A 23,910-nucleotide genomic window follows, 5' to 3' on the forward strand; every position below is an offset into this window, starting at 1 on the left:
ATGATGGAATTCAGGCAGCTGTTTTAAGTAATATGGGTACTATCTTCGTTATCGTTGATAATAATTATGTGAGAATATTCAAGAATTGCGCACTTTTAAGGATATAAGCTATGGTGTACTGAATGAAGTATTTCCAACAATTTTCCATTTTGACAGTAAAATGTCACTATTTAAGTTTAACAACGGTAAGACTTATATAATTCAGGATGGCAATTATCGAAAATTCGATGAATTTCGTAATATTATTACAAAGACTGACAAATTTGATCTATCATTATTTGGAATAGAGTGTCCAACATACTCCGTAGTTGAAAAATTAAAAAATTTAATGGAAAGTTTGTTTGGTTTTTATTCATATGAATGAAGAAAAAATAATAAGAATAATGATGGTGAGAAAGAATCAATAAATCAAATTAGTCCATATATTATAACATTTAACTCTATAAATGACACACACGATTACATTGCTTCAAAGTATGTTGTATAATCTACTTCTAACCGCATACCTAATATTTTCCCCACTTTTTATTTCTCCCATTTATAACTTATTCTATTCTCCCACTAATGTTTTTTCTTAATATAGAAGAATATATGTATAAAATATTTCTTTATTCGTATAAGAGTTCCTGTTTTTTTACGACGGTTGCTGTGCTAAGATCAAATATTGAAACGGTTAAAATGAGTGACGACTTACATACTTTTATATTGAGAATTGAGAAGAATCTTACGGAACAATTAACATTAATTCATACTGTTATTGAAAAACAAAAATGGATGAGAGAATGTGATGAACTTATTGAAAATCTTGTAGAATATTCGAAATGTGTTGATGAAAAAAAGCATACAATAAGTATAGGATTACAACAACATATTTTTGCGAAAATTACAAAATTTAAAAGTTATAAGAAAATTTTATTATATAATTTTTGGTCTGGTGGTGGTAATAGTAGTAGTGAAATAAAAAAATCATCATTAAATAATGTTTGCCGTTGGGAAAATGTAGAATCTGCTTTTGAAAAGAGAATTATTACTGGTTTAATAGTAAATATCCTACACGTAGATCCACATAGATTTTTATTGGATATTAAAGAAATGATAATTGATAAAATTAAATATTATTTGGAACAATATAATTCTATAAAGGTAAATGCTATTTTTAATGCTGAGTTTATTATATCTAATATGAATAAATCTAGTTTGGATGTTAAAAGTTTTCAAACGAGAAATAACATTTTATTGAATACCAGTGATTTGGGGAAATGGTATATGAATAATATTGTGAGTTCAATTTTAACATCTCTGGAAGAATTTCAAGAACGTGACAGTGGATGGGCCTTATCAAAAATTTTAAATTTAGTAATAAATATTAACAAGTGTAAATTACTAAGAGGAGAACATTGGATGAATCTTCCGTTAGAAATACGAAGAAAATGAGTAATTGTGAATGTTAAATCCAACGATGATAAATGTTTTATGTGGGCTATTGTGGCTGCTTTATATCCAAAACACAACAATGACTGCAGTTCTTTTAAGGATTATCCTCATTATCTTGATGTTTTTAATTGCGATGGAATAAAATTGCCCATGACTTTAAATCAAATTAAAAAATTTGAAACATAACAATTTAACTATTAATGCATTCATATACGACGAAAATGAGAAACAATATTTGCTACTTCGTTTAAGTAAAAATTTTGATGATGACGATGATGATGATGATGATGAAAATCAAAAACATATTGATTTACTTCTGTGGAAAGATATTCATTTTGTTTGGATTAAAAATTTATCAGGTTTACTATATAAACAAGTAAGCAAGAATAGACGCAAAAAATATATTTGTAACAGGTAAATATTTCTTATAAAAATTAACAATACATATTTTACATTATATATTTATTTTTTTTAACAGATGTCTACATTATTTCCAATCAAAGGAGAAATTAAATCATCATTATAAGGATTGTAAAAGACACGATTGTATGATACAGGTACCATATGAAGATGAAAACTGGATATATTTTAAAAATTTTTGTCGTAAAATTCAATTACCGTATATTATGTAAGCTGATTTTGAATGCATTTTAGAAAAAATAGAGAATATTGATGATGAGAACAACAGTAAAATGAATACCGGTATATAAATATCAAAAACATATACCATGGAGTATTAGATATTATTTTCATTCAAATTTAAAAAAAGAATCATGTATATATCAATTTTATAGAGGAGTTAATTGTGTGAAATGGTTTGTCAATGAGCTGAAAAAAATAATTGAACAATGTATATTTAATATAAACATTCCTATAATTGAATTAACTAAAATAGAAAAGTTAGAATTTTTTAAGACAACAAAATGCCATATATGTGAGAAAGATTTTCTTGAAAATGATAAAAAGGTAAAAGATCATTGTCATTTAACTGGTATATTTAGAGGAGCGGCACATAGTACATGTAATTTAAATTATCGTGATTTCCATATTTTACCAATAGTTTTTCATAACTTAAGTAATTATGATGCGCATTTTTTAATAGAAGACGTAGCTTTATTATTAAATGGTATTACTAAAGTAATTGCTTTAAACACTGAAAGATATGTTGGAATTATGATAATAGTTAAGATTCATGAAAACAAAAAAAATTTACAAATACGATTTATTGATTCATACAGATTCCTAAATACATCGCTTAGTAAACTATCGCAAACATTATGTAAAAGTGATATGAAAATTGTGAGAGAAAATATTATGAATAATACCGAGTTTGAATTAGTTACGCAAAAAGGTGTATTTCCATATGATTATCTTGACAGTTGGGATAAATTTGAAGATACTACATTACCAAAATATGAAGATTTTTATAGTGAATTAAGTTTATGTAATATAACATTAGAGGAATATGAACATGCGAAAAAAGTATGGGAATTTTTTAACATTAAACATTTAGGTGAATATAATGATCTCTATTTAAAACTGATGTTCTTCTATTAACCGATATATTTCAAACTTTTAGAATGAATTGTTTATCAAGTTATGGATTAGATGCTGCTTATTATTTTACTCTCCCGAGTCTTACCTGGGATGCAATGTTAAAGTTTACAAATATAAAACTAGAACTATTAACAGATATTGATAAGGTAATGTTTATTGAGCGAGGCTATACGAGGTGGTATTAGTCAATGTTGTAAGAGACATTCTGTGGCAAATAATAAATATATGCATGATCTTTATGATCCTATGAAGGATGATGTTTATTTAATGTATTTTGATGTTAATAATTTATATGGATGGGCAATGTCACAAGCATTACCATATGCAGAATTCGAATGGGTTGATAATTGTGAGAATTTTGATGTTAATAACATAGACACAAATTCTACATTAGGATATATATTAGAAGTCGATTTAAAATATCCGCAAAGTATTCATAATTATCATATAGATTGACCATTTTGTCCTACTCATGATTTATCACCGGTAAATTGTAAACATAAGAAGCATTTAACAACGTTATACGATAAGAAAAGATACGTTATACACATTAGAATGTTGAAAACATGCTTAAAACATGGTCTTCAACTGAATAAAATACATCGTATTTTACAATTTAAGCAAAAAGAATGCTTACGCGTTTACATTGAATTGAACACGGAATTACGTGTAAAAGCTAATAATGATTTTGAAAAAAACTTATATAAATTAATGAATAATGCCGTTTTTGGTAAAACAATGGAAAATGTTCGAAATCATGTGGATGTAAAATTGTGTACTGTATGGGACGGTCGTTACGGTGCTAATTCATATATTTCAAAACCTAATTTTCATAGTAGAGTTATTTTTAATGAAAACTTAATGGTGATTAAAATGAATAGATTATGTGTAACGATTAATAAACCCATTTACGTTGGTATGTCAATATTAGATATTTCAAAAATTTGTTTATACGATTTTCACTATAATTATATGAAAACGAGCTTTACTGATTCCGCTAAAATTTTATATATGGATACTGATAGCTTGATTTACGAGATCAAACATTTTGATATTTATGAAACTATTAAAAGAGATTGTAGAACAATGTTTGATACCAGTTATTATTCAACAAATAATATTTATAAAATACCATTGGTTAATAAAAAAGTGCCTGGGGTGATGAAAGATGAAAATAATGGATATATAATGAAAGAATTTATTGGTTTAAGATAAAAAATGTAAGCCATACAAGTTTTCGATAAATGTGACATAAAGAAAATTAAGGGAATTTCATCAAATGTTGTAAAAAGAAATATTACTTTTCAAGATTATTTAGATTGTCTATACAATCAAGATATTAAAGTAAGTTTACAAGGTGGAATAAATTTTAAACTGCACAAAGTGTATAGTATTTTAGAAGAAAAAATAGTTTTAAATCCATAAGATAATAAACGTTTTATAATCGATGATTTTATAAATACACTACCATGAGCACATTTTAAAAGCAACGAAAAAAAAAATGCAAAATAGAGAATAATATGTATATTAAAATTTATTTTGTAAAACAATTTTAAAGAATAATAAAAATATATATATAAAATTAGAAATTTAATTATTACAAAATTTTTTTAAATTATTACTTATTATCTATTACCCAATTTCTAAATATTTGAACTTCCTCGAATGGACAATGTACTCTTGTATTTTTTATAGTGTACATTCTAGCATGTAATTTACATTTTGTTTCTTGAAAATTATATAATTCTATAAGATCATTAAATTTAGGACTTCCAAATTTTTCAATATTCACATACTCCATACCTAAATTTGTCAATATTTTTTGCTCAATGATACCTCCTTTGTAGCCAATTATTGCAGACTCTATGTCATAAAATTTTTTTTTACAATTACTTAAAATAAAATCATTCATATCACTTTGTTCATATTCCTCAAAACCATAATCTTTATATAACATTTCATGTAAATTTAAATATAAATATCGTGCACTTATTTGATCTTCTTTACGTAATGCATTGTAATTATCATTTAACTTAAAATTAGCTGTATATATAAATCCAGTATTAATATCTATAAGAGCTGCATCTTTAAATTTAATTTCATTATACACGTTAAAACCATCTACATCAAATATATGTGTAATTCTAAAATAATGAATAAATATTAGTTATTAAAAAATAATATTTTGATAGAAAATAACACTTACTTATCCATTTTGAAATTAGTCGGTGAAGAGATGGAGAGAAAGAGAGAGAGACGATTGAAAGTTTTATAGAACTGTTTAAAAAAATTAGTTGTAGAATAGATGTTATTGACGGTAATGGAGCTATTGATATAGAAAGAGTTACTTCATGTCTTTATACCCTATTCTCCCCACTCCAACGTTTTAGATATATATATCACAATCGTTGTGGTTAATGAAAGAAAGGAAAAGAATAGGAGAAAAAGTAGTTTGAAAATAAAACTTAAATATATATATTTAAGTAATAAAATATTTTATATTTTATAATTGTTTACAATACATTATCTTTATCTATCCATGAATTATGTGATTTATCAAAACCTAACCATTTTACAAAAACTTTATTTCCCTTTTTACGCAATATTTTCTCCACAAGATATACATTTTTATCTTTAACTTCTGACAATTCTTGCTCATAAAATGCTCCTTTAATATCATTATTACTCAAATCTTGCAACAGATAACTAATTGGATTAGTTTTTTGAATAACTTTTACTTTAAACACTTCAGTAGTCCAATTTGGTGTATATCCTTTCTCAAATAACATCTTATATTTACTTAAACGCACAAAATCACCAACTTTAAATTTTCCTGGAGCAGCAATTTTTATATTACTATACACTGTATTCAATAAATGTGTTGAATTTTTTGCATTAATATCAATAGGTTTCATGCCAGTAGTACGATGTTTTCTTCTATTATAGTCGTTAATTATTGTTGGAAGAATATTTATCCATTTATATCTTCCATTCATTGTAAATAATTTCCACATATCATTTTTTAAAGTTCGATTGAAGCGTTCAACAATACTTGTTTTCATAATACTATATGTTGAATAATGATTGATTGTATGTTTTTTTATGAGATCTTGAAATGTTTTGTTATAAAACTCTTTACCATCGTCAGCCTGTAAATTTTTTGGTTTTCTACTTTTTATAATTTTACCAAATGCTTTAGTCACTTCATTTCCTGTTTTTCTTTTTATCGGTTCTGCCCATGCATATTTTGAAAAAGTATCAATAACAACCAAAATATATTCATTACCCTTATTTTGATGAGTGCAAGCTCGCATATCAACTAAGTCTGCTTGCCATAAATCATCATATCCCTTTATTATTACTCGACGTCGTGGAAAATTTTTTCTTGCCGATCTATGAAGTTCTTTTACTAGTTGAACTTTCTCCTTACTCATTGTAGATATTATTATTATTGTTGTTGTTTAATCAAAACTCTTTTCATTACTATTCTTCTTAAAAAAAAAAAAATCCTTTTAAATTTACTCACGTTATTTATTCTCCTTTTTCAATGTTTTTTGCGTCAGGTATACCTTTTTTTAGTGGAATTGATCCTGAAGTCATTATTCCTGTTCCAAAGAAAGGTTGATGATTTTCCAATCTTAATTGATTTTTCAATTGTTTATTTTCATTATTTTGCGTGTTTGAGATTTGTTAGAGATCGGAGTGTAGGTGCGAGCGGTCTGGGGCTCTCAGGCCGTCTCGCTCCTGCTCACACTCTGTCTCTCTTGGTCCTATCTCCAATTAAGGCCGACAGATGGCCCACAGCGTAGAGCTCTCTCTCGCTGTTACTATTTGGGTCTCTTGTACATATTAATACCCAAGAGTTCCGTCTTATTGCGGCTCAATTTAAACGGTCTAGACTCTAGACTCTGTCTTTTCTGTCATTCTTCGCAGCAGCTTAGCCATTCCTCCCTTCCTGCGACGCCACTAAGTCTCTTAGTACGCATTTCTGCTCCATCGTCGATTTCTTGGGCTCCAAGAAATCGTCTTCCTTTCTCTCTATCTTCGTTGCCTGAGAGTATCAGGTACGGGGAATCCTATCCGGGGACCTGGGGACCACAGGGTTGGGATTTCGTAGTTGTAACTTTGGGTGGATTATCAATTTGCGGCTCAGCCTCCTTTGGAGCACTTTTCATTCTTTTGTATTTTTTTGCAATCAAATAAACTGATTTTTACCAGATTTCCTGGGCGTTGTTTTTGTCACCCTAGAGCCTTCCTTCCTAGACCTCCTTGTGGATATCGCCCAATCAACTTTCAAACAAGATTGATTTTAAATGATCAATTTGTTTATTCAATACTTCTTTTAGATTAGGTATAACTTTTTGTGGAATTGATCCTGAAGTTATTCCTGTTTCAGAGAAAGACTGATTTGCTTGTAGTAATTGTGTTTTCAATAGTTTATTAATATCTTTTAGTTTCTCATTAAATTCTTCCACAAGTGCATTTATTTTTTCATTAACTTCTTCCTCAGTCATTACTTTCGCTTTCTCATCAATTTTCACCTCTAAGGATTTTATTGTTTTTTCAAAATTATTTATCTCTGAATTAACTATTGTTTTTAAATCTTTAAAGGAATTACTTAATTTAGTCAATTCTTCGTTTGAATATGTTAAAATATCATTCTTTACTTTATTCAACTTGATATCATTCGTCTCGTTATGTATATTTATTTCATCAGAAAGATTTCTTATTTCATTTAATATGTGATCGCGAAGATCTTTGAATTTTCCTTCAATTAGCGAATAAATTTTTTCAACATTTGTGATCTTGCTATTAAGTTGTGATAATATTTTAGTATTAAGATCTTGAAATTCACTTTGTATACGTTTACGAAGATCAACATCTTTTTCATTAATCTTTGAAGTGTATTCTCATGAATATGTTGATAAATTTTATCATTGTTTTCCGAAATTAGATTATATAAATATTTTAAACTAACAGCATCATTAATATTCTCAGGATCGAATACATTAATAATTTTTTTATTTTGAGCGTCGAAAGAACGCTCTGAATAATTGAAATTCATTGATATTTCTCTTTTTCTTTTATACTGTAAATGATTTTTATATCTACTACTATCACTAGTACCACCAAACTTATTAATAGACATTCTCACTACTTCTATAAAACGAACTTATGACTTGCTTCGTTGAGTTATGAACAGACACTGGCAACATTTTTCAAGAATATAATGTTTTAAGCAATGACACCATCCTCGCGGAGTTCTTCAATAATAGATATGATTCCATTATCATGATTAGTATGACCAGCGTTTTTTGATGCTATTAATAATTTCAATCTATCGACAAGTTCATTTGGATTGTCCCACTAAACATAATCTTTTACATGATTATTTAATAACATTTTAGATGGTATCAATTGATTTTGATCGTTTGTCATCATCATCATCATCACTAGATAAATAATTTTTTTGTTTATATAAGGATGATTGAAATCCCCTCCCCGAATATAATTGCGATCTTGGACTTGTATTTAACTGTTTTGTAGAATTTTCCAAAGAAGATGATGCTTTTACTCTTGATTGACTTTCAGACAAACTTGGTAATGTTTTAGCTACTCTTGTTCTTGATTGATTTTCAGATGAGCTTGATAATGTTTTAGATGTTCTTGTTCTTGATTGATTTTCAGATAAACCAGATAATGTTTTAGATGTTGTTGATTTTGTTGCGGATTTTTTCGTTATTAAATTAGAAATAATATTTTTATACTTACTACCTCTACTACCTTTAATTTGATCTTCAGATGACCTATTTCGCCGATATGCATTAGTTTTTAATAATATTTTTTTATAATTCTTCTCATCATCCTTAGTGTATTCGTTCGGTTGTTTCATGAAAATAAGCTCGTAAAGCCCACGTGTACCAGGATAATTCTTTTCACCAATAATAATATCATCATTTTCAATGGTATTAAATAATACATTTCCTAACATTAATTGATTCGAAATAGGATCCATATACACTCCATATGTACGATCAACGTCAACATTTTTATTATTATGAAATTTTTGAATATACTCAAAGGATAAATTTCCAATACTATTATCAGTATCGAAAGAAACTTCCGGATCATCAACTAACATCGATTGGTTTGATTTTTCTGCTAGAGATCTATCTGACACATTTTCCAAACTTTCCTCCCCATTTTTTTCCTCTTCGTTTTTTCCCTTCTTTTTATCCACTTTAAATGTATTTTCCATATCTTCTTCTTCATCATCATATTCTTCATTTTTAATCTTTTCTTTTTTCACTTGTAATGAATTATGAACTAACTTTTTTAATGGTTCAACTATGGGTTTATATGCTTCTTCAGCAGATTTTTCAGCATCTGCTATTCCCATATTTGAGTCCTTATATTCTTTTTAATCACTCGACTTGCTTTTGCAATTTTAGCTAAAACTTTTTTTATTGGTAAAATCCATGATTTTTTTTACCGAACAATGTAATGTACACGCGTACACGAAATCAACTGATTTTCAAATCAAATATCTCCACTATTATAACACACAGAACTGATCAAAATTTTTACGATAACGTCCTTCAACACTTGAACTATCCTTATCTATTACCAAAAAGTTGTAATTATTTCGCCAACAATGATTACATAATTTTAAAAATGTTTCATAAGACATGTCTGTATTTACATGATCGTTATATATATGTTTTAAATTTGTTCCATCTTGTTTGAATAAAATTAAAAAATTTGCATTATCGCGAATCAAATGTTTTGGTATTTTTGCATATGTTTGACACAGATAAAAACTATCAATATTAGAATGCCTACCAATAGAAAAATATTCTTTCACAAGATTTTGTTTATCACATGCTATATCATCAAATATAAAAATAGAGTTTGGTAATGCATCATTTATCGGTATTATTCGAATATGTAAAATAACCAATATTATTGATTGTTGACAAAACCTCTTCTAAATACTTATATTTAGTTTGTTGTAGAGATTTAGAATATACATAAATATTTTCAAATCTTAAACCATTTGGACTTTCTATTAAACTTAATAAAACATTAGTTTTACCACAATTTGATGGTCCACAAATAATTCCACGTATTGTATTTGGTAATAAAGCACCATGTCTACGTTGTTCTTTAATGGTTTTATAGTCTAAATTATAAATTGGTATTGTTAAACGTTGTTTTATAAAACGCATTTTTTAAATTCAAAATAGGCAATTCATTAATTACACACAGCAATAATGTTACTATGAGGAAAAAAGAAAAAAAATCACATATATATATATATATATATAAATCATATTAAAAAAGAATTTAGTTTCATTGAAATCTTTCACTGAATCATATGAGATTTCTTAAACAAAAAAATAAATTTTTTCGAAAAATAACATTGAATTGTGGTTATATGTTATTAATAAGGAAAGGTAAAGGATTTGTTAATAGTGTAATAAACAATCTTCCCTTTGAGCTTCACGTACCAGGATATCAATTTTGTGGACCCGGAACACGATTACGGGAAAGATTATCACGCGGTGAAAAAGGTATAAATCAACTTGATGCTGCATGTCGAGAACATGATATTGCATATTCTCAAAGTAAAGAGTTCTTCAAAAGACACGAAGCAGATAAAATTTTAGCAAAGAAGGCTAAAAAAATAGTTTTTTCTAAAGACACTAAATTTGGTGAACGACTTGCTTCAGCAGCAACTTGGGCTGCAATGAATGTAGAAAGAAAAGTAGGAATGGGTTTGAAAAAAAGAAAGAAGACAAGAAAACTAAAAGTAGCAAAACGTGGTGGATTCTTACCTATTCTACCAATTTTGGGTGCATTAGGATCATTAATTGGAGGAATAGCTGGTATAGCGAATGCAGTGAATAAAGCAAAGCAGGCTCGTAAACAGTTGGATGAAGTACAACGTCATAATAGAGCCATGGAAGGTCGTGGTCTTTATCTAACACCTTATAAACGTGGTAGTGGTATAAAGCATGAAAAAAAAGTTAAGAGGGAGAAAAAGAAGAAAGAACTAATAAGCGGATTAACAACAAATTTTCAATTACTCGATATGTGTAAAAATATACAAAATTTTCGTGGTGTATTTATACGCAATAAACTAACAACGTTTCCATTCAAACATGAATGTGGAATTATCAATTTAGATAATTACGAAGGTTTAGGTACTCATTGGGTGGGTTATATTAAACATGGTAAAAACATAGATTATTTTGATTCTTTTGGAAATTTGCAGCCACCAATAGAAATAATATAGTATTTCCATCGTGATAAAAAAGGGTACAATAAAGAAATAAAAATTGAATATAATTATAATAAATATCAGTCGTACAATCAAACAATTTGTGGTGAGTTGTGTTAAATTTAAAAAAAAATAATTAAGTAATTAGAGTTGGTGTCTATATATATATATATATATATATATATATTATTTTAATAATGAATTCTTTAACAATTACGCTTTCAGGTAATTCTTCAATATTGAACGCTAATTTTTATCCACCAATAGATATTAGTGATGGGAAATATGAGCTTGGCTTGATTGATTTGCAAACTTTTAATACAATTCAAAATATAAATTCATCGATTAATACATTTTATTATGAAAAAAATAAAATTGAGGAAAAAATCGAAATTCCACATGGATCGTATGAGCTTCGCGCTATTAATGAATATCTACAAGATGCTCTGTTTGATCAGTTAAATGATAATGATGCGGATAATAGTATAGATGATATATTAATCATACGTGCTAATAATAATACATTGAAAAGTGAAATTAAATGTAAATATGATGTTGACGTTAGTAAAAAAAATAATATAGGAAAATTGTTGGGTTTTTCGGAAAAAAGAGGAGTCCTCAAAGCTAATGAATTACATGCATCTCACATGCCTGTGAATATATTGAAAATAAATATTATACGAATAATGACGAATATATCTGCAGGAGCCTACAATAATGGTGAACTTGTGCACACTATTCATGAATTTTTTCCAAACGTTGAGCCGGGGTATAAAATCTCGGAAACGCCAAATAATGTCATTTATCAGCCGATAATCGTGAAGGTAATTGATAATTTAACTGTTTCCATTGTCGACCAAGATAACAATATTGTAGATCTCAGTGGTGAAGATATTACAATTAGACTCCATCTACGAAAATGTTAATTTACAACAAAGATTTTACATATAAATTACAATCTCCACGAACTTCAGGAATTAGTTGGAATAAAACTTCGAAAACAACACAACAACGACGAGGACGATGAAGAAATATCAAAAAACGACAGAGTAAGCTGAATATTAAAAATAAAAAGTTTTTAAAATCAATTGGTTTAAAAGTGTTGAAATAAGAAGAAATAATGGTTGATTTATTAAACATTATCGAAACACCTCATTACGATAACCGTATCAATAACATTGAAATACACTCTTACAATCCATATGTGAATTCATCACTCAACCACAACGACGAAATATGCATTCCTATCCAACAACAGGACCTCGTTGTGTTACCAAGCGAAAGTTTCTTGTTTATTGAAGGAGATGTATCTGCAATCGCTGCTAATAATGCCACTATTGATGAGAATAAATTGTTCTTGGATTCAAATGGAGCTGGTTTTTTGTTTAATGAAATACGTTATGAATTGAATGGTGTTGAAGTGGATCATTGTAAAAATGTAGGTATTACTACTACATTGCGAAACTATGGATTATTATCATCACATGAGAGTACAACTTTGAAATCACCATCGTTTGATATTAATAGTAAAAATCCAATTAAGAATTTCCAATACTTCAGCTTTTGCATACCGTTGAACAAACTAATGGGATTTTTTGATGATTATAAACGTGTATCGTAAATGCACGTCATGAACTCATACTAATAAGATCGCGCAATGATTCTAATGCTGTTTATTGTACAATGGATAATATTAATGTTAAAGTAGACTTAGTACTATCGAAAATTCAGTGGAAAATACCTCATATTACGTTGGAAGAATATACAAAATTACAATTTTTAAACATCATTAAAAAAGATCATCCTATTACAATGACGTATCGTTCATGGGAATTGTATGAATATCCTATACTTCTCAAAACTCAAAACCATTCTTGGTCAGTAAAAGTTTCAACAAAATTAGAAAAGCCACGTTTTATAGTATTTGCATTTCAATCCAATAGGAAAGATAATGTAAAGAAGAGTATGGCTAAATTTGATCATTGTAATTTGAGAAATTTAAAATTATATTTAAATTCCGCATCATATCCCTACGATAAATTAAATCTTAATTTTGCCAATAATAACTATGCTATTTTATATGATATGTATTATAAATTTATTAATTCGTATTATAATACTGAATCAAAATATATTATGCGTATGCTTAATTTCAAAAATTTTATAGACTATGGTCCATTTGTTGCGATTGACTGTTCTCATCAAAACGAATCAATTAAAAGTGGTACTGTAGATATTAAGATAGAATTTGAGTGTGATTCTAATATACCTGAGAATACTAGCGCATATTGTTTAATTATTCTTGATCAGATTATTGAATATAAACCATTAAGTGATATTGTACGTAAATTAATATAAAAATGATGAAGTAATATGTATTTTTTTTTTTTATAAGAAAGGATAGGAAAAAAAATGTCTTGAATATGTTATATTTATTCATGTTTTAAGTACAATATATTTATGTATAGATATATATTTACGTCTTTTATGATTAAATCATTCTCTTTTTCATCATTGATATTATTAACTTCATTCTATTCCGTATTCATTCTCAATACATTTGATAAAATTACGATCTTCGTCATTGTCATTTAAAAAATAATATGTATCTACAGCACTGTATCCATCCTGTAAAAAAAAAATCAGTTTCGATTATAAAAAGAAATTGATATTAAAAAAAAAAAAAAAAATTAATATTTTCTCTTTTATATTTACCGTCCGCATTATATGCTCTGGACTTAAAAATTTGTAATAAACTCCAAATTTATAAAAACGAAAAAATTGCTGTAGATTATTATCGCAATAAAATGTAATAATTTTCTTCAATATCTCCATATCTTCAGATTCTAATTGACTTAATTCATAAGGTATATTAAAAGTTTTATCAATTATATTAAAATTCACATTTTTAGTATGGTCTTTTATCTATGAACAGAAAAAAAATATTTATGTATAAAAATTATTTGCATATAATGATTTTTTTACTTACTAGCTTTCGAAAATTGATTTCATCATTTTCCTTCACTACCTGATATATCTCAATACCAGATCTATAATAAAACATTTTATCATCAGACAAATCGCTAAGCCATAACTCTATTAAAAATTCTAATTCATTGATTATACACCGCTGTTCATTGTTAAATATTTCCGTTGGTAAATTGACAATTGTACCATCAATCAACATAAATGCCATTTTTAAAGAAGAAAAAATGTAAAAACAAGTAAAAAAATATATACACACACACACACATACACAAACTTTTATTTCTCTCTTTCAGAAGAGGTTCGACAAGTTAATGTGAGGAAGAGAGGGAGAAAGGTCAAGGGAGAAAAAATGATTGAAGAGTAGGCTTTGTGGAATGGGTAAACTAGATTGTTTGCACTAGAACTGAGTTTCTTATCTACGGTCATATGCTATTATACCTGACAATTTTTCCCCATATTCTTGCAGTAAGATTTAGGATAAGAAGGAGTAGGGAGAAGGATGAATATAGAGCAAAGGAAGTAGAGGGGAAAGAGTAGGGATATACCACCTACTTTATATATATAGTAATTCAATACCACTTTTTCCTCAGTCTATCAATTAAAACGAAAGCTGTGTGTGTTTTAGTAAAGAATAAAGTATAGAGAAAAATAATTCTTCTACATACATCATCATGAAGTGGTTGGAAGAGATTAACAATACTCTCAGTAGCATGAAATCGTATTTGCCTAATAGAAGATAGTCTGATTTAAACGAAGGTGAATATATAATCAACGATATAAGAAATGTGAAAACTAAATTTGGTGATAAAATAATTTTTGAATTGAATAATGATTATTCACTATTTCTACCAATGAGGTTGCAAAATATTCTTATGTGCAATGATCAGGATTTATTGAATAAATTGATAAACATTTTGCATGAATGTAAAAAAGATATAGTCATGTATGTTGATTCTACAAAAAGTATGGCTCTAAATATATTGACGAAAAAGCGAGTTATTACTAAGAACAACTGTCGACAAAGTAAAGTAAACGTTGAAAATGGTGACGTCGACGACGACGACGATTGTGACAACGATGGTGCTGGTAGTGCTGATGATGATGATGATACAGCAGAGGATGACATAGAAGAGGTAGAATACATCAATCACGAAGATGAAGTATTGCTATATGAGGAAAATAAGAATAAAATTGCTGAAGAAAATAAAAATAATTCTATTGCTGGAAAATATCGTAAGAGAAATGCAAAAACTGTATTATCAAGAAATAAACCATCGTCATCGGTAAAAAAAAACAAAAAAATAAAGATAAATTAAAAAATATCTGATTTTTAAGACATACTATTTTTTCTTATGTAATATTGATTCAAACAGATACATTAATATATATGTCTATAATCAATGTATGTATTTTTTTTCACTTTATCAATGTAAATCACACACGCATAATCTAAAAGATATATATAATCAATTCTATTCAAGTTTTAAATTACTTAATCTCTTTTTCCTACTCCTCCTCCCTCCCCCCTTTCCTTTCTTTTTACTTACTTTTAGAAAACTAACTTAAGATGTTGATGGTGGTGGTGGTTGTGAAGAAGATAGAATTGTTAATTCCGATGATATTGATGGTTGTGGTGAAGGAGATGGAATTGGTAATTCCCATAATATTGGCGATGGTTGTGAATGAAATTCAAATGATAGCCCTCGTGGCATTGGTGTTGGCGGTCGTGGAGGTGAAGTTGGTGGTTCCAATGGTATTGGTGTTGGTGGTCGTGGAGGTGGAGTCGGTGGATTTATTAAAGGTAATGATTCTTCTGGTATTTCCAGCGAAGGTAATGGTTCTTCCAATAGTTCCAATGATGCTGTATCATACGTTGGTAGGTTCCACAGATTCACCATGTTCAACTTTATATAGTAATATTCAGCGACAGACTGAATCGAAGCCGTAAAGCTATGGATTTTCATCCTATAGGCCTGATCAAAGAGCTACAGAATTCATTTACTTAATATTTTGCCTAATCAATCAGCAGCAAAACTAGATTTGAAATTATTCAATTAAATCACTGTTCACAGCAGTAATTCGTAGAACTCGCTCACTTTTTATATCTTAATTCGCAGTTTTAACTTGTCAACGCAACAGCAGCAGCGATGCATAATGTTTCTCTTTTATCACACATTTATACGTCAGCTTCTTATCATAAACTGCAGAAGTTTAGATAGGTAAAGAGGAAAAAGCTGACATAATTTTACATGATTAATGAATTTTCTCTCTTCTCATTCCTTTGTTTTTTCACATGATTTTTCATTGGGTATTATCACACTTTTTCTCTCATGAAGAGAAAAAGGTGGAAAAGCTATATTTCTCCTCTTTCATTTTTTTTTCTTCACTTGATTTTTTGATTGACATTATCATACTCCTCATTGAAGGAGAAGAGGAAGGAAGGAGCTACACGTTTTTTTGGGTGTGCAATACCATATAAAATTTTAATGATTTTATTTTGATTGACATTATCACACTCTTTATTGAAAGAGAAGAGGAAAGAATGAGCTACACGTGTTTTTTTTGTGGGTGCGCAATACCTCGTAAAAATTTTATGATTTTATTTTGATTGATATTATCGCACTCTTCATTGAAGGAAGAAGAGGAAAGAAGGAGCTACACGTGTTTTGGGTGTGCAATACCACATAAAAATCTATGTTATTAACGAAAAACATTTTTTTTTTTAGATTAACAGGATGAAACGTGTACGCATATCTGGAAATTAGCAGTATTTAATCTCCTCTCTCTCTCCCTCGCCATCTCTATCTTTCACTCTTTCATAAAAAAATTTTCCTAAAAGGAGTGTCTAACGCACGCACACGCGTGATGACCTTGTGAGAGAGAAAAGAAAATTTCAGTGGCCGTGGGATTCGAACCCACGAGTATCCCACACAATCGTAGGGGGACTTTAAACTGGTTTCTTTTATACCAGTGCCTTAGACCGCTCGGCCACACCACCTTACAAGTATGAATCATTAGTTCACAGTATCTTTTAGAGTAACAGAGGCAGAAACAAAAACTCTACCTCGCTCCCGGCAATACCGACGCCCAAAATATCCAACTTTTTTTTTATACATACTTTTCAATATACCACCCTCTCACAGCCCGGGCTGCAGCGGGGGCTGGGGCCCCAAGGTTGCCAAGTCCGCCATCTTGAATAGTACTACGCTCTATAGTAAGTGAATTTTGATATAAGGAATGCAGACTGCACAAAGTATATTGCCAGCGGCAATACATCAGTAGTCATCTTAAATGCAGAACGTAATATATCAAAAATTATATATAGTATATTCACAGCCTGTCACCGTGAACGGCGTGAACGAAGACAAATGTTAGTATACGGAAAAATAAAGTGTAATAAAGAAATAAGGAGTAGTGACAGCTTTGATCTACCTGACAGCTGAAGTACTTATGGTATAAGTAAATGAATAAAATAAAAATGCTTTTCCTAAATTGATTTTTAAATTTTATAAAATGGTCAAATGTAGCCATTAATTAATTAGATTTGGTAATAAATACAAAAAATGCGTTTTATTATAACAAATGAGTTGAGGTAAAATAAACTCAATGTTTTTATATTAATCTGTTAACAAATGCACTTTTTTTATTTATTATTGAGTCCACTAAGTTAATGGTTATTAAAAAAAAAGTTCCTTGTAATGAAAAAAAAATGAAAAAATTTTAATCTTCACCAAGACTCGAACACGAGCCCACCGCATGATAAACGGCAACCTTACCGCCTGCGCTACAGCGCTCACTTGATGTACCAAGAGCAAAACAGGCTTTTTAAAGACTGACTACAATTCTTTTATTAATTCGTCATAAATGATCAAGAAATAGCTGTAATAAGAAATACATTTATCTACATAGCATTATTGTACTAAATTTATTGTTTTTAATTTGAAGCATACATTTTGCATGAAGATATGATAATTTAAGGGTAACCATTCAGTACTCTATATACAAAACTATTCATATGCTCAACTATCATAAATTAATTAAGTAATATTATAATATTTGTTATATGTAGTCGAATAACTATGATAAACGAGCATATGAATAGTTTTGTATTTAGAGTATTGCATGAACACCCTTAAGTATCGTATCTTCATGTAAAATGTATGCTTCAAATTAAAAACATAATAAATTTAGTGCAATAATGCTGTGGAGATAAATGTATTTATTATTGCAGCTAATTCTTGATTGTTTATGACGAGTTAGTGAAAGAATTGTAGTCAGTCTTTAAAAGGCTGTTTTGCTCTTAGTACATCAAGTGAGCGCTGTAGCGCAGGCGGTAAGGTTGCCAACTTGTGGGAATTCGGTATCCCCACCACGCCGCCACTAGCTAGCTCGCACACAGTGCCAGCTGTACATCGGTGAGCCAACTCCACTACTGTCGCCGCTCGCTGGTCACGCACACAGCTACATCGATACGTGCGTGTCTCGGCTTTCGCCGTTGAAGTTCGGTTAGCTCCGGTGAGGTATGAGTACGAGAGGGATGAATATACTTTTCTCGGACCTCTCTTTCGCTCTCTATTTCACCTAAGTTTAGCCAACGAGCCGCGCGAAACTCCTTTTCCAAGGGTGTCGGCCGGCTCGATGCGCTCGTAAGAGAAATTTATTTTTTGACAATTATAATACAGGAAAATTATTAAATGTTACTATAATTTAACAATTATCCTCAAAATTGTAAAAAATTTTTGTATATAAAAAATTATTATGAGATGAAATAAAACTAACAAAGAAATAATATTATCCGTGTAACTAATTGAAAGAAAAAACCCTTATTATATTGCACAAAATGATCACTGAAGTGTGACATTTAAAATTAATTAAATAAAAAATTATACGAGAATACATGAGATTGATTAATTTGAAAAAATGGTTAAAAATGAGGTAAAAACTCGACCATTTTCTTGCAACATCACTGTACCGATGGCGATTTGGATTTGCAAATATCACAAAATTGTCCAAAATTCATCAATTTCCTATGAAATGCAAAAATCTGACATAATTTCTATGATGAGAGCCTAATAAATGAAAATGTGGGGCGGCTAGGATGTTTCTTCGGTTACTTTCTTGTATGGTACACCTATAAGCGAATGAAATCTCCTAAAAAATATGCCAAAATAATGGCAGGAAATAAAATTGCGCCTTAATATTACAATGTAAAATACAATGTCAAGAAATAGCTCAAACTAACAACTTTCAAACTTGTTTCATGCAAAATTTTAGTGTAGGAGGTACTTCCGCCTTGAAAATTTTGCAAATTCATGTATAATTGTTGATAAATAAATAATTATTGATCCAGAATGCACTTAAAATAAAGGATTATTAAAATTGAGTTTTACACTATGAGCTTTAAAAATCTGACTTTATTTCTATATTGAGAGGCAAATAATTCCGTTGGTCAAGCTTCTTGGCTCTTTTTTCGGCCATAATCTGGTGTAAAATGTCCGAATGAACAAATACATGCTATAAATGATAACCAAATCACCTTGGAACCAAAAGTTGATTTCCATAGCTATGTTGCAAAATCAAGCCTAGAAGTGGCTAAAATTGTCCATTTTCAAACACATTTAATGGGAAAGTGGAGTGTCGTAGCCGCTTCCGGTTGGATTTTTTTGCTATTTCAGGTATAATTGTCAGTAATAATAATAAAAATACCCTCTGAAAGCTCTGAAATGGTAAGTTTATTGAAATTCAATTTTACCCTATGAGAATCAAAAGTCTCTCTGAATCTCCATACTCAGCGAATAAAGCTTGTTGAATTTCTCTTCGTGTTCCATGAAATATTTCCTATTGGAAAAATGAAAACAATTTTTAATTGTAAATTGTTGCAGTGTTTTTTTTTTTAAGGGAAAAATGCATCCTGGCACACTTAGTATTACGGAAACATACATTTCTTCCTATTGTGTTCTTTCATTACACAAAAAGTTATAAAACTGTTGTGTAATGTAAGTTCAATTGTTGGAATGAATATATATTTTAGCCGTATACTAAATAGTGTGGGACTCACCATCTCCATGCTTGTGTCGAATTAATATACTTATTAAGTTCGAACTACATGGTTCTTCTGACAGCGCCTACCCACTAAAAAACCCTCCTTTCGCGGTTTACGTATTTTTTCGGTCAATTTTACGTATTTTCTTTGAACTGTCGAATTCGTCAGACACTATTCTCATTTGTCGAATCCGTCAGACATTTTTTCACTTGATTTTATAATTGTCGAATCCGTGAGACATTTTTTCACTTGATTTTATAATTGTCGAATCCGTCAGACATAGTTTCACTCGATTTTATAATTATCGAATCCGTCAGACATTTTTTCACTTGATTTTATAATTGTCGAATCCGTCAGACATAGTTTCACTCGATTTTATAATTGTCGAATCCGTCAGACATTCCTTCAATTATCGTAAAGTACTTCGTCATCAAAATCACCATCAATATCATCATCGTCATTTGTGTATCCATGAATTGTAAGAGTTACTTTATTTTCGACGTAACTTCTTGTGTATAAATTATCTTTTTCAGTTAATTTTATGTGTTTTTTACTTATTGGCATTGTAATGCTATCATGATATGTACATTTCAAATAATTTTTAATGACGCAAATTGCATTTAAAGTAGCAGAACTTATACGATTTCTTTTTTTCCTTTTGACATCAGGAATTATTGAAAAGCACCGTTCTGCTTCTGCATTAGAATGTGGAAGTGACCGTACTATGCACGATAGTAATTTCAACAAAGGATATTTTTCCTTCCTTTCACATTTAGTTTGCGAAATTTTTATCCACATGTCATCGAAGGAAAGTCTAGACCATTTATATTTCTGATCTGCTGACTCATCGTTAAATAAAGAAAACCATTCTTTCTTTAGCTCTATGTCATTTTTTATACCAAATGTATTGCCAATTTTTAATAATGCTGCAGCCGATGATTCTCTATCTGAGTTAAAAAGTGAGTTCTCGTTATCAAGAACTGTAAAATTTTTATAAAACTCATCATGTATTGGGAAACGGTTACGAATTTCGTCAGCAGCTTTTATTAAAAGTTTAAACAATTCTTTTTAATATCATGAACTTGCATTTGCGTTAACGTTTCTTTACTCTTTTGGTCTTGCAGATATTCTTCACAATCATATCCTACGTTTATATCTTCCAACGGAATAATATTAATATCCTTGGAAAAATTAATATCACAGAAATTTGCTTGAGCTATGCAAAACTTCAATAATGCAGGTTTCATGAAATTTCTTAAAATAAAAATTAAAATTTCAACCGATTTTGGCTGCAATAAATGCAGTTTCGATTCGCGTGCTTGAAACTCGGCATTAAAAGTATTGAACTTATTTAAAATAAAATGCAGAAAATACAAATACGCTTTAGTTTCAGCGTTCTGCATACATTGGTGCAATTCATAGGCTTGCATATTATTTTCTGAGGATTGTTCTAATAGAAAGTTATTTAGAACATCCCAATATTCTAATATACGATCAATACATTTATAGCGAGTAAGCCATCGAGTTTCGGCATGCTTCAACAAATTTGTTATTTTTCCTGCAAAACACCTTTGAAATTCCCGAAATATTGCCGTCCGTTTAGGGCTTCCGCTCACGAAATTAACAATTTTCTTCACAAATTCTTCCGGGAATGAAGGTAGCTCTTTACAAGCAGCGGAAGCAACGAGTGACGATAAATGACATATGCATCGAAACGTTATTATATTTGCATTCTTTTCTAATATTTTCGTTCGAAAAGACGAATTTCTACCGATCATAACAGATGCATTGTCACAGGCTATTGCCAATATTTGGCTTAATGGTATTTGTTTTTTTACCATTTCATTATTAAACGCGGAAAATAACTTTTCGGCCGAACAATCTCTTGCGTCAAGATTTATTAATTGCAATAGACGTGTTTGAATTTGCAATGACGCAGGTTCAATATACCGAACCATTATTGAAAACCATTTTTCATTTGTTAAATCCGAAGTCTCATCAACAAATACCGAGAATTTTGTATTTTGTAACGTTTCCGTGAGACTTTGTGTTTCTTCGCGACAAACCACATTAGTTATAATTTTTGATAATTTAACACGTCCTAATGTTATGGCTTGTAGTACTTCCGGTTCCTTGCCTATCTGTTTAAACATATTAACCATTGCGGAGCTTGCTATATACGGGATATTATGTTCTACAAAAAACGTTGACAATCTTATTTCCGCTATTTTAACGCGTTCAAGAAAATCAAATTCTTTTTCCTTCGAAAATTCTGCGGAATTAGATGAGCTACTGGAGCCTTGCGGAATATGCCGATTTGAAAATTGAACAGCATTTTGCACGTGAATGCTGGAGGACTCATGTTTCTGAATTTCCGAATAACCGCAATTTAAAACTTTATCGCAAATTAAACAGTGAAACTTACTACTGTCATCAGGTATCGGCTTTGCCCACTTCATCCAAGATGGGTTCAAATCATACCAATGATATTGAAATTTCTTTTTGTGGCTGCTTTTTCTCTTTTGCGGATTGGAAGACATTCTAGTCTTTTTTGATACCGGGCTATTTTCACTGGAAGACATTTTCCACTCTTCCTATCACTTTAATCACTTTATATCACGAAACTGTCAATTAATCCGAACTTGACAAATTAATAGCTTTAAGGCAAATGCCCAAGATACAACGGCTTCATCTACTTTTATACATTTATTAAATTGTGTACAAATAAAGGCAGAAATGGGGTAAGGTTCAACGATTTGTAATGTAGGGTTGATGACCTGACGGATAATTAATTAGTTGGCATTAAAAAAAACTGATAGTTTCACTGGGAATCGAACCTGTGACAACAGGATCAGCATTCTTATGCGCTATCCACTCACCCACTACACGACTTCCCCAGAAAATTAAAAATTTCCGATATAAATAGCCAACAAGCTATTAGTAATAAATTGAATTAATAAATAATTCAATTAATAACAAATTCTTTTAGTCTAACTGCCAAATAATATTTTATTAAAGCATATAAAATATTTACGCATTATCGCTTAGATTATATAGACGATAAAGTTTTAACTATCCAATGGAGCCTTGTGGTGTAGTGGGTAAGGCGTCAGACCTCTGTACCGTACGACGTGGGTTCGAATCCCACTGCAGTAGTCGTTTTTTTCGTAAAGATTTTCATGAAATAATTAAAATATTATTAAATGTAAGTAATACTTAATTTATTTCAGTATCGGAAATTAGAAATTTAATTTATATCGCGTTAAGAAGAATTCCAAATCGGTTCCTTCTCGATTTAAAAGTTACGGTTACTGTAATGTAGAAGAACTTGTATATAATACACAGGGTATACAGTAAATAATAAAGATGGCAAATAGAATAAAGCAACTAATCATGTGAAATAATATCTCCAACAATAATAGGTTCTCATGTAACAATTGTGTTAGAAAACCAATAGGACACCTTGTATATTTAATTTGAAAAGTATTGTGGTGATTTGGTGAAGACGAACTTCGTTGGTACCTTACTCGTATCTTGAATCTCGACGGATTAACTTCGTAGCAGCAGAAGCAAAGGAAGGATAATGTAAGTACTTTCAACAGTA

The 23,910-nt window shown here is 29.6% G+C and overlaps 6 protein-coding genes across 6 annotated transcripts; 3 read left to right on the forward strand and 3 right to left on the reverse strand.

Annotated features, from left to right (window-relative positions):
• Positions 1-3,463: 3,463 nt before the first annotated feature.
• LOC136773566 (uncharacterized) lies at positions 3,464-4,416 on the forward strand. The gene is made up of 3 exons (XM_066727339.1): positions 3,464-3,477; positions 3,528-4,149; positions 4,249-4,416. Exons 1-3 carry the CDS (start codon positions 3,464-3,466, stop codon positions 4,414-4,416), a joined length of 804 nt encoding a protein of 267 aa, XP_066583436.1.
• A 2,861-nt stretch (positions 4,417-7,277) lies between these two features.
• LOC136773567 (uncharacterized protein PF3D7_1120000-like) lies at positions 7,278-8,140 on the reverse strand. The gene is made up of 2 exons (XM_066727340.1): positions 7,970-8,140; positions 7,278-7,886 (listed from the first exon to the last, which is right to left on the reverse strand). Exons 1-2 carry the CDS (start codon positions 8,138-8,140, stop codon positions 7,278-7,280), a joined length of 780 nt encoding a protein of 259 aa, XP_066583437.1.
• Positions 8,141-8,395: 255 nt separating this feature from the next.
• Positions 8,396-9,391, reverse strand: LOC136773568 (uncharacterized). Its single transcript, XM_066727341.1, has one exon. The coding sequence runs from the start codon at positions 9,389-9,391 to the stop codon at positions 8,396-8,398; it is 996 nt and encodes a 331-aa protein (XP_066583438.1).
• Positions 9,392-12,395: 3,004 nt separating this feature from the next.
• On the forward strand, positions 12,396-12,896 carry LOC136773569 (uncharacterized). The gene has a single exon (XM_066727342.1). It carries the CDS (start codon positions 12,396-12,398, stop codon positions 12,894-12,896), a length of 501 nt encoding a protein of 166 aa, XP_066583439.1.
• Positions 12,897-12,958: 62 nt separating this feature from the next.
• On the forward strand, positions 12,959-13,770 carry LOC136773570 (uncharacterized). The gene is made up of 2 exons (XM_066727343.1): positions 12,959-13,615; positions 13,744-13,770. The coding sequence occupies exons 1-2, from the start codon at positions 12,959-12,961 to the stop codon at positions 13,768-13,770; spliced, it is 684 nt and encodes a 227-aa protein (XP_066583440.1).
• A 6,584-nt stretch (positions 13,771-20,354) lies between these two features.
• Positions 20,355-22,888, reverse strand: LOC136773573 (protein FAM200A-like). The gene is made up of 3 exons (XM_066727346.1): positions 21,367-22,888; positions 20,747-21,286; positions 20,355-20,458 (listed from the first exon to the last, which is right to left on the reverse strand). Exons 1-3 carry the CDS (start codon positions 22,886-22,888, stop codon positions 20,355-20,357), a joined length of 2,166 nt encoding a protein of 721 aa, XP_066583443.1.
• Between the last annotated feature and the right edge of the window lie 1,022 nt (positions 22,889-23,910).

This window comes from Prorops nasuta, unplaced genomic scaffold (genome assembly GCF_024137725.1).
Source record: "Prorops nasuta isolate Cenicafe-Biocafe unplaced genomic scaffold, Cenicafe_Pnas_1.2 PNAS00005, whole genome shotgun sequence".
Classification (NCBI taxonomy): Eukaryota; Metazoa; Arthropoda; class Insecta; order Hymenoptera; family Bethylidae; genus Prorops; species Prorops nasuta.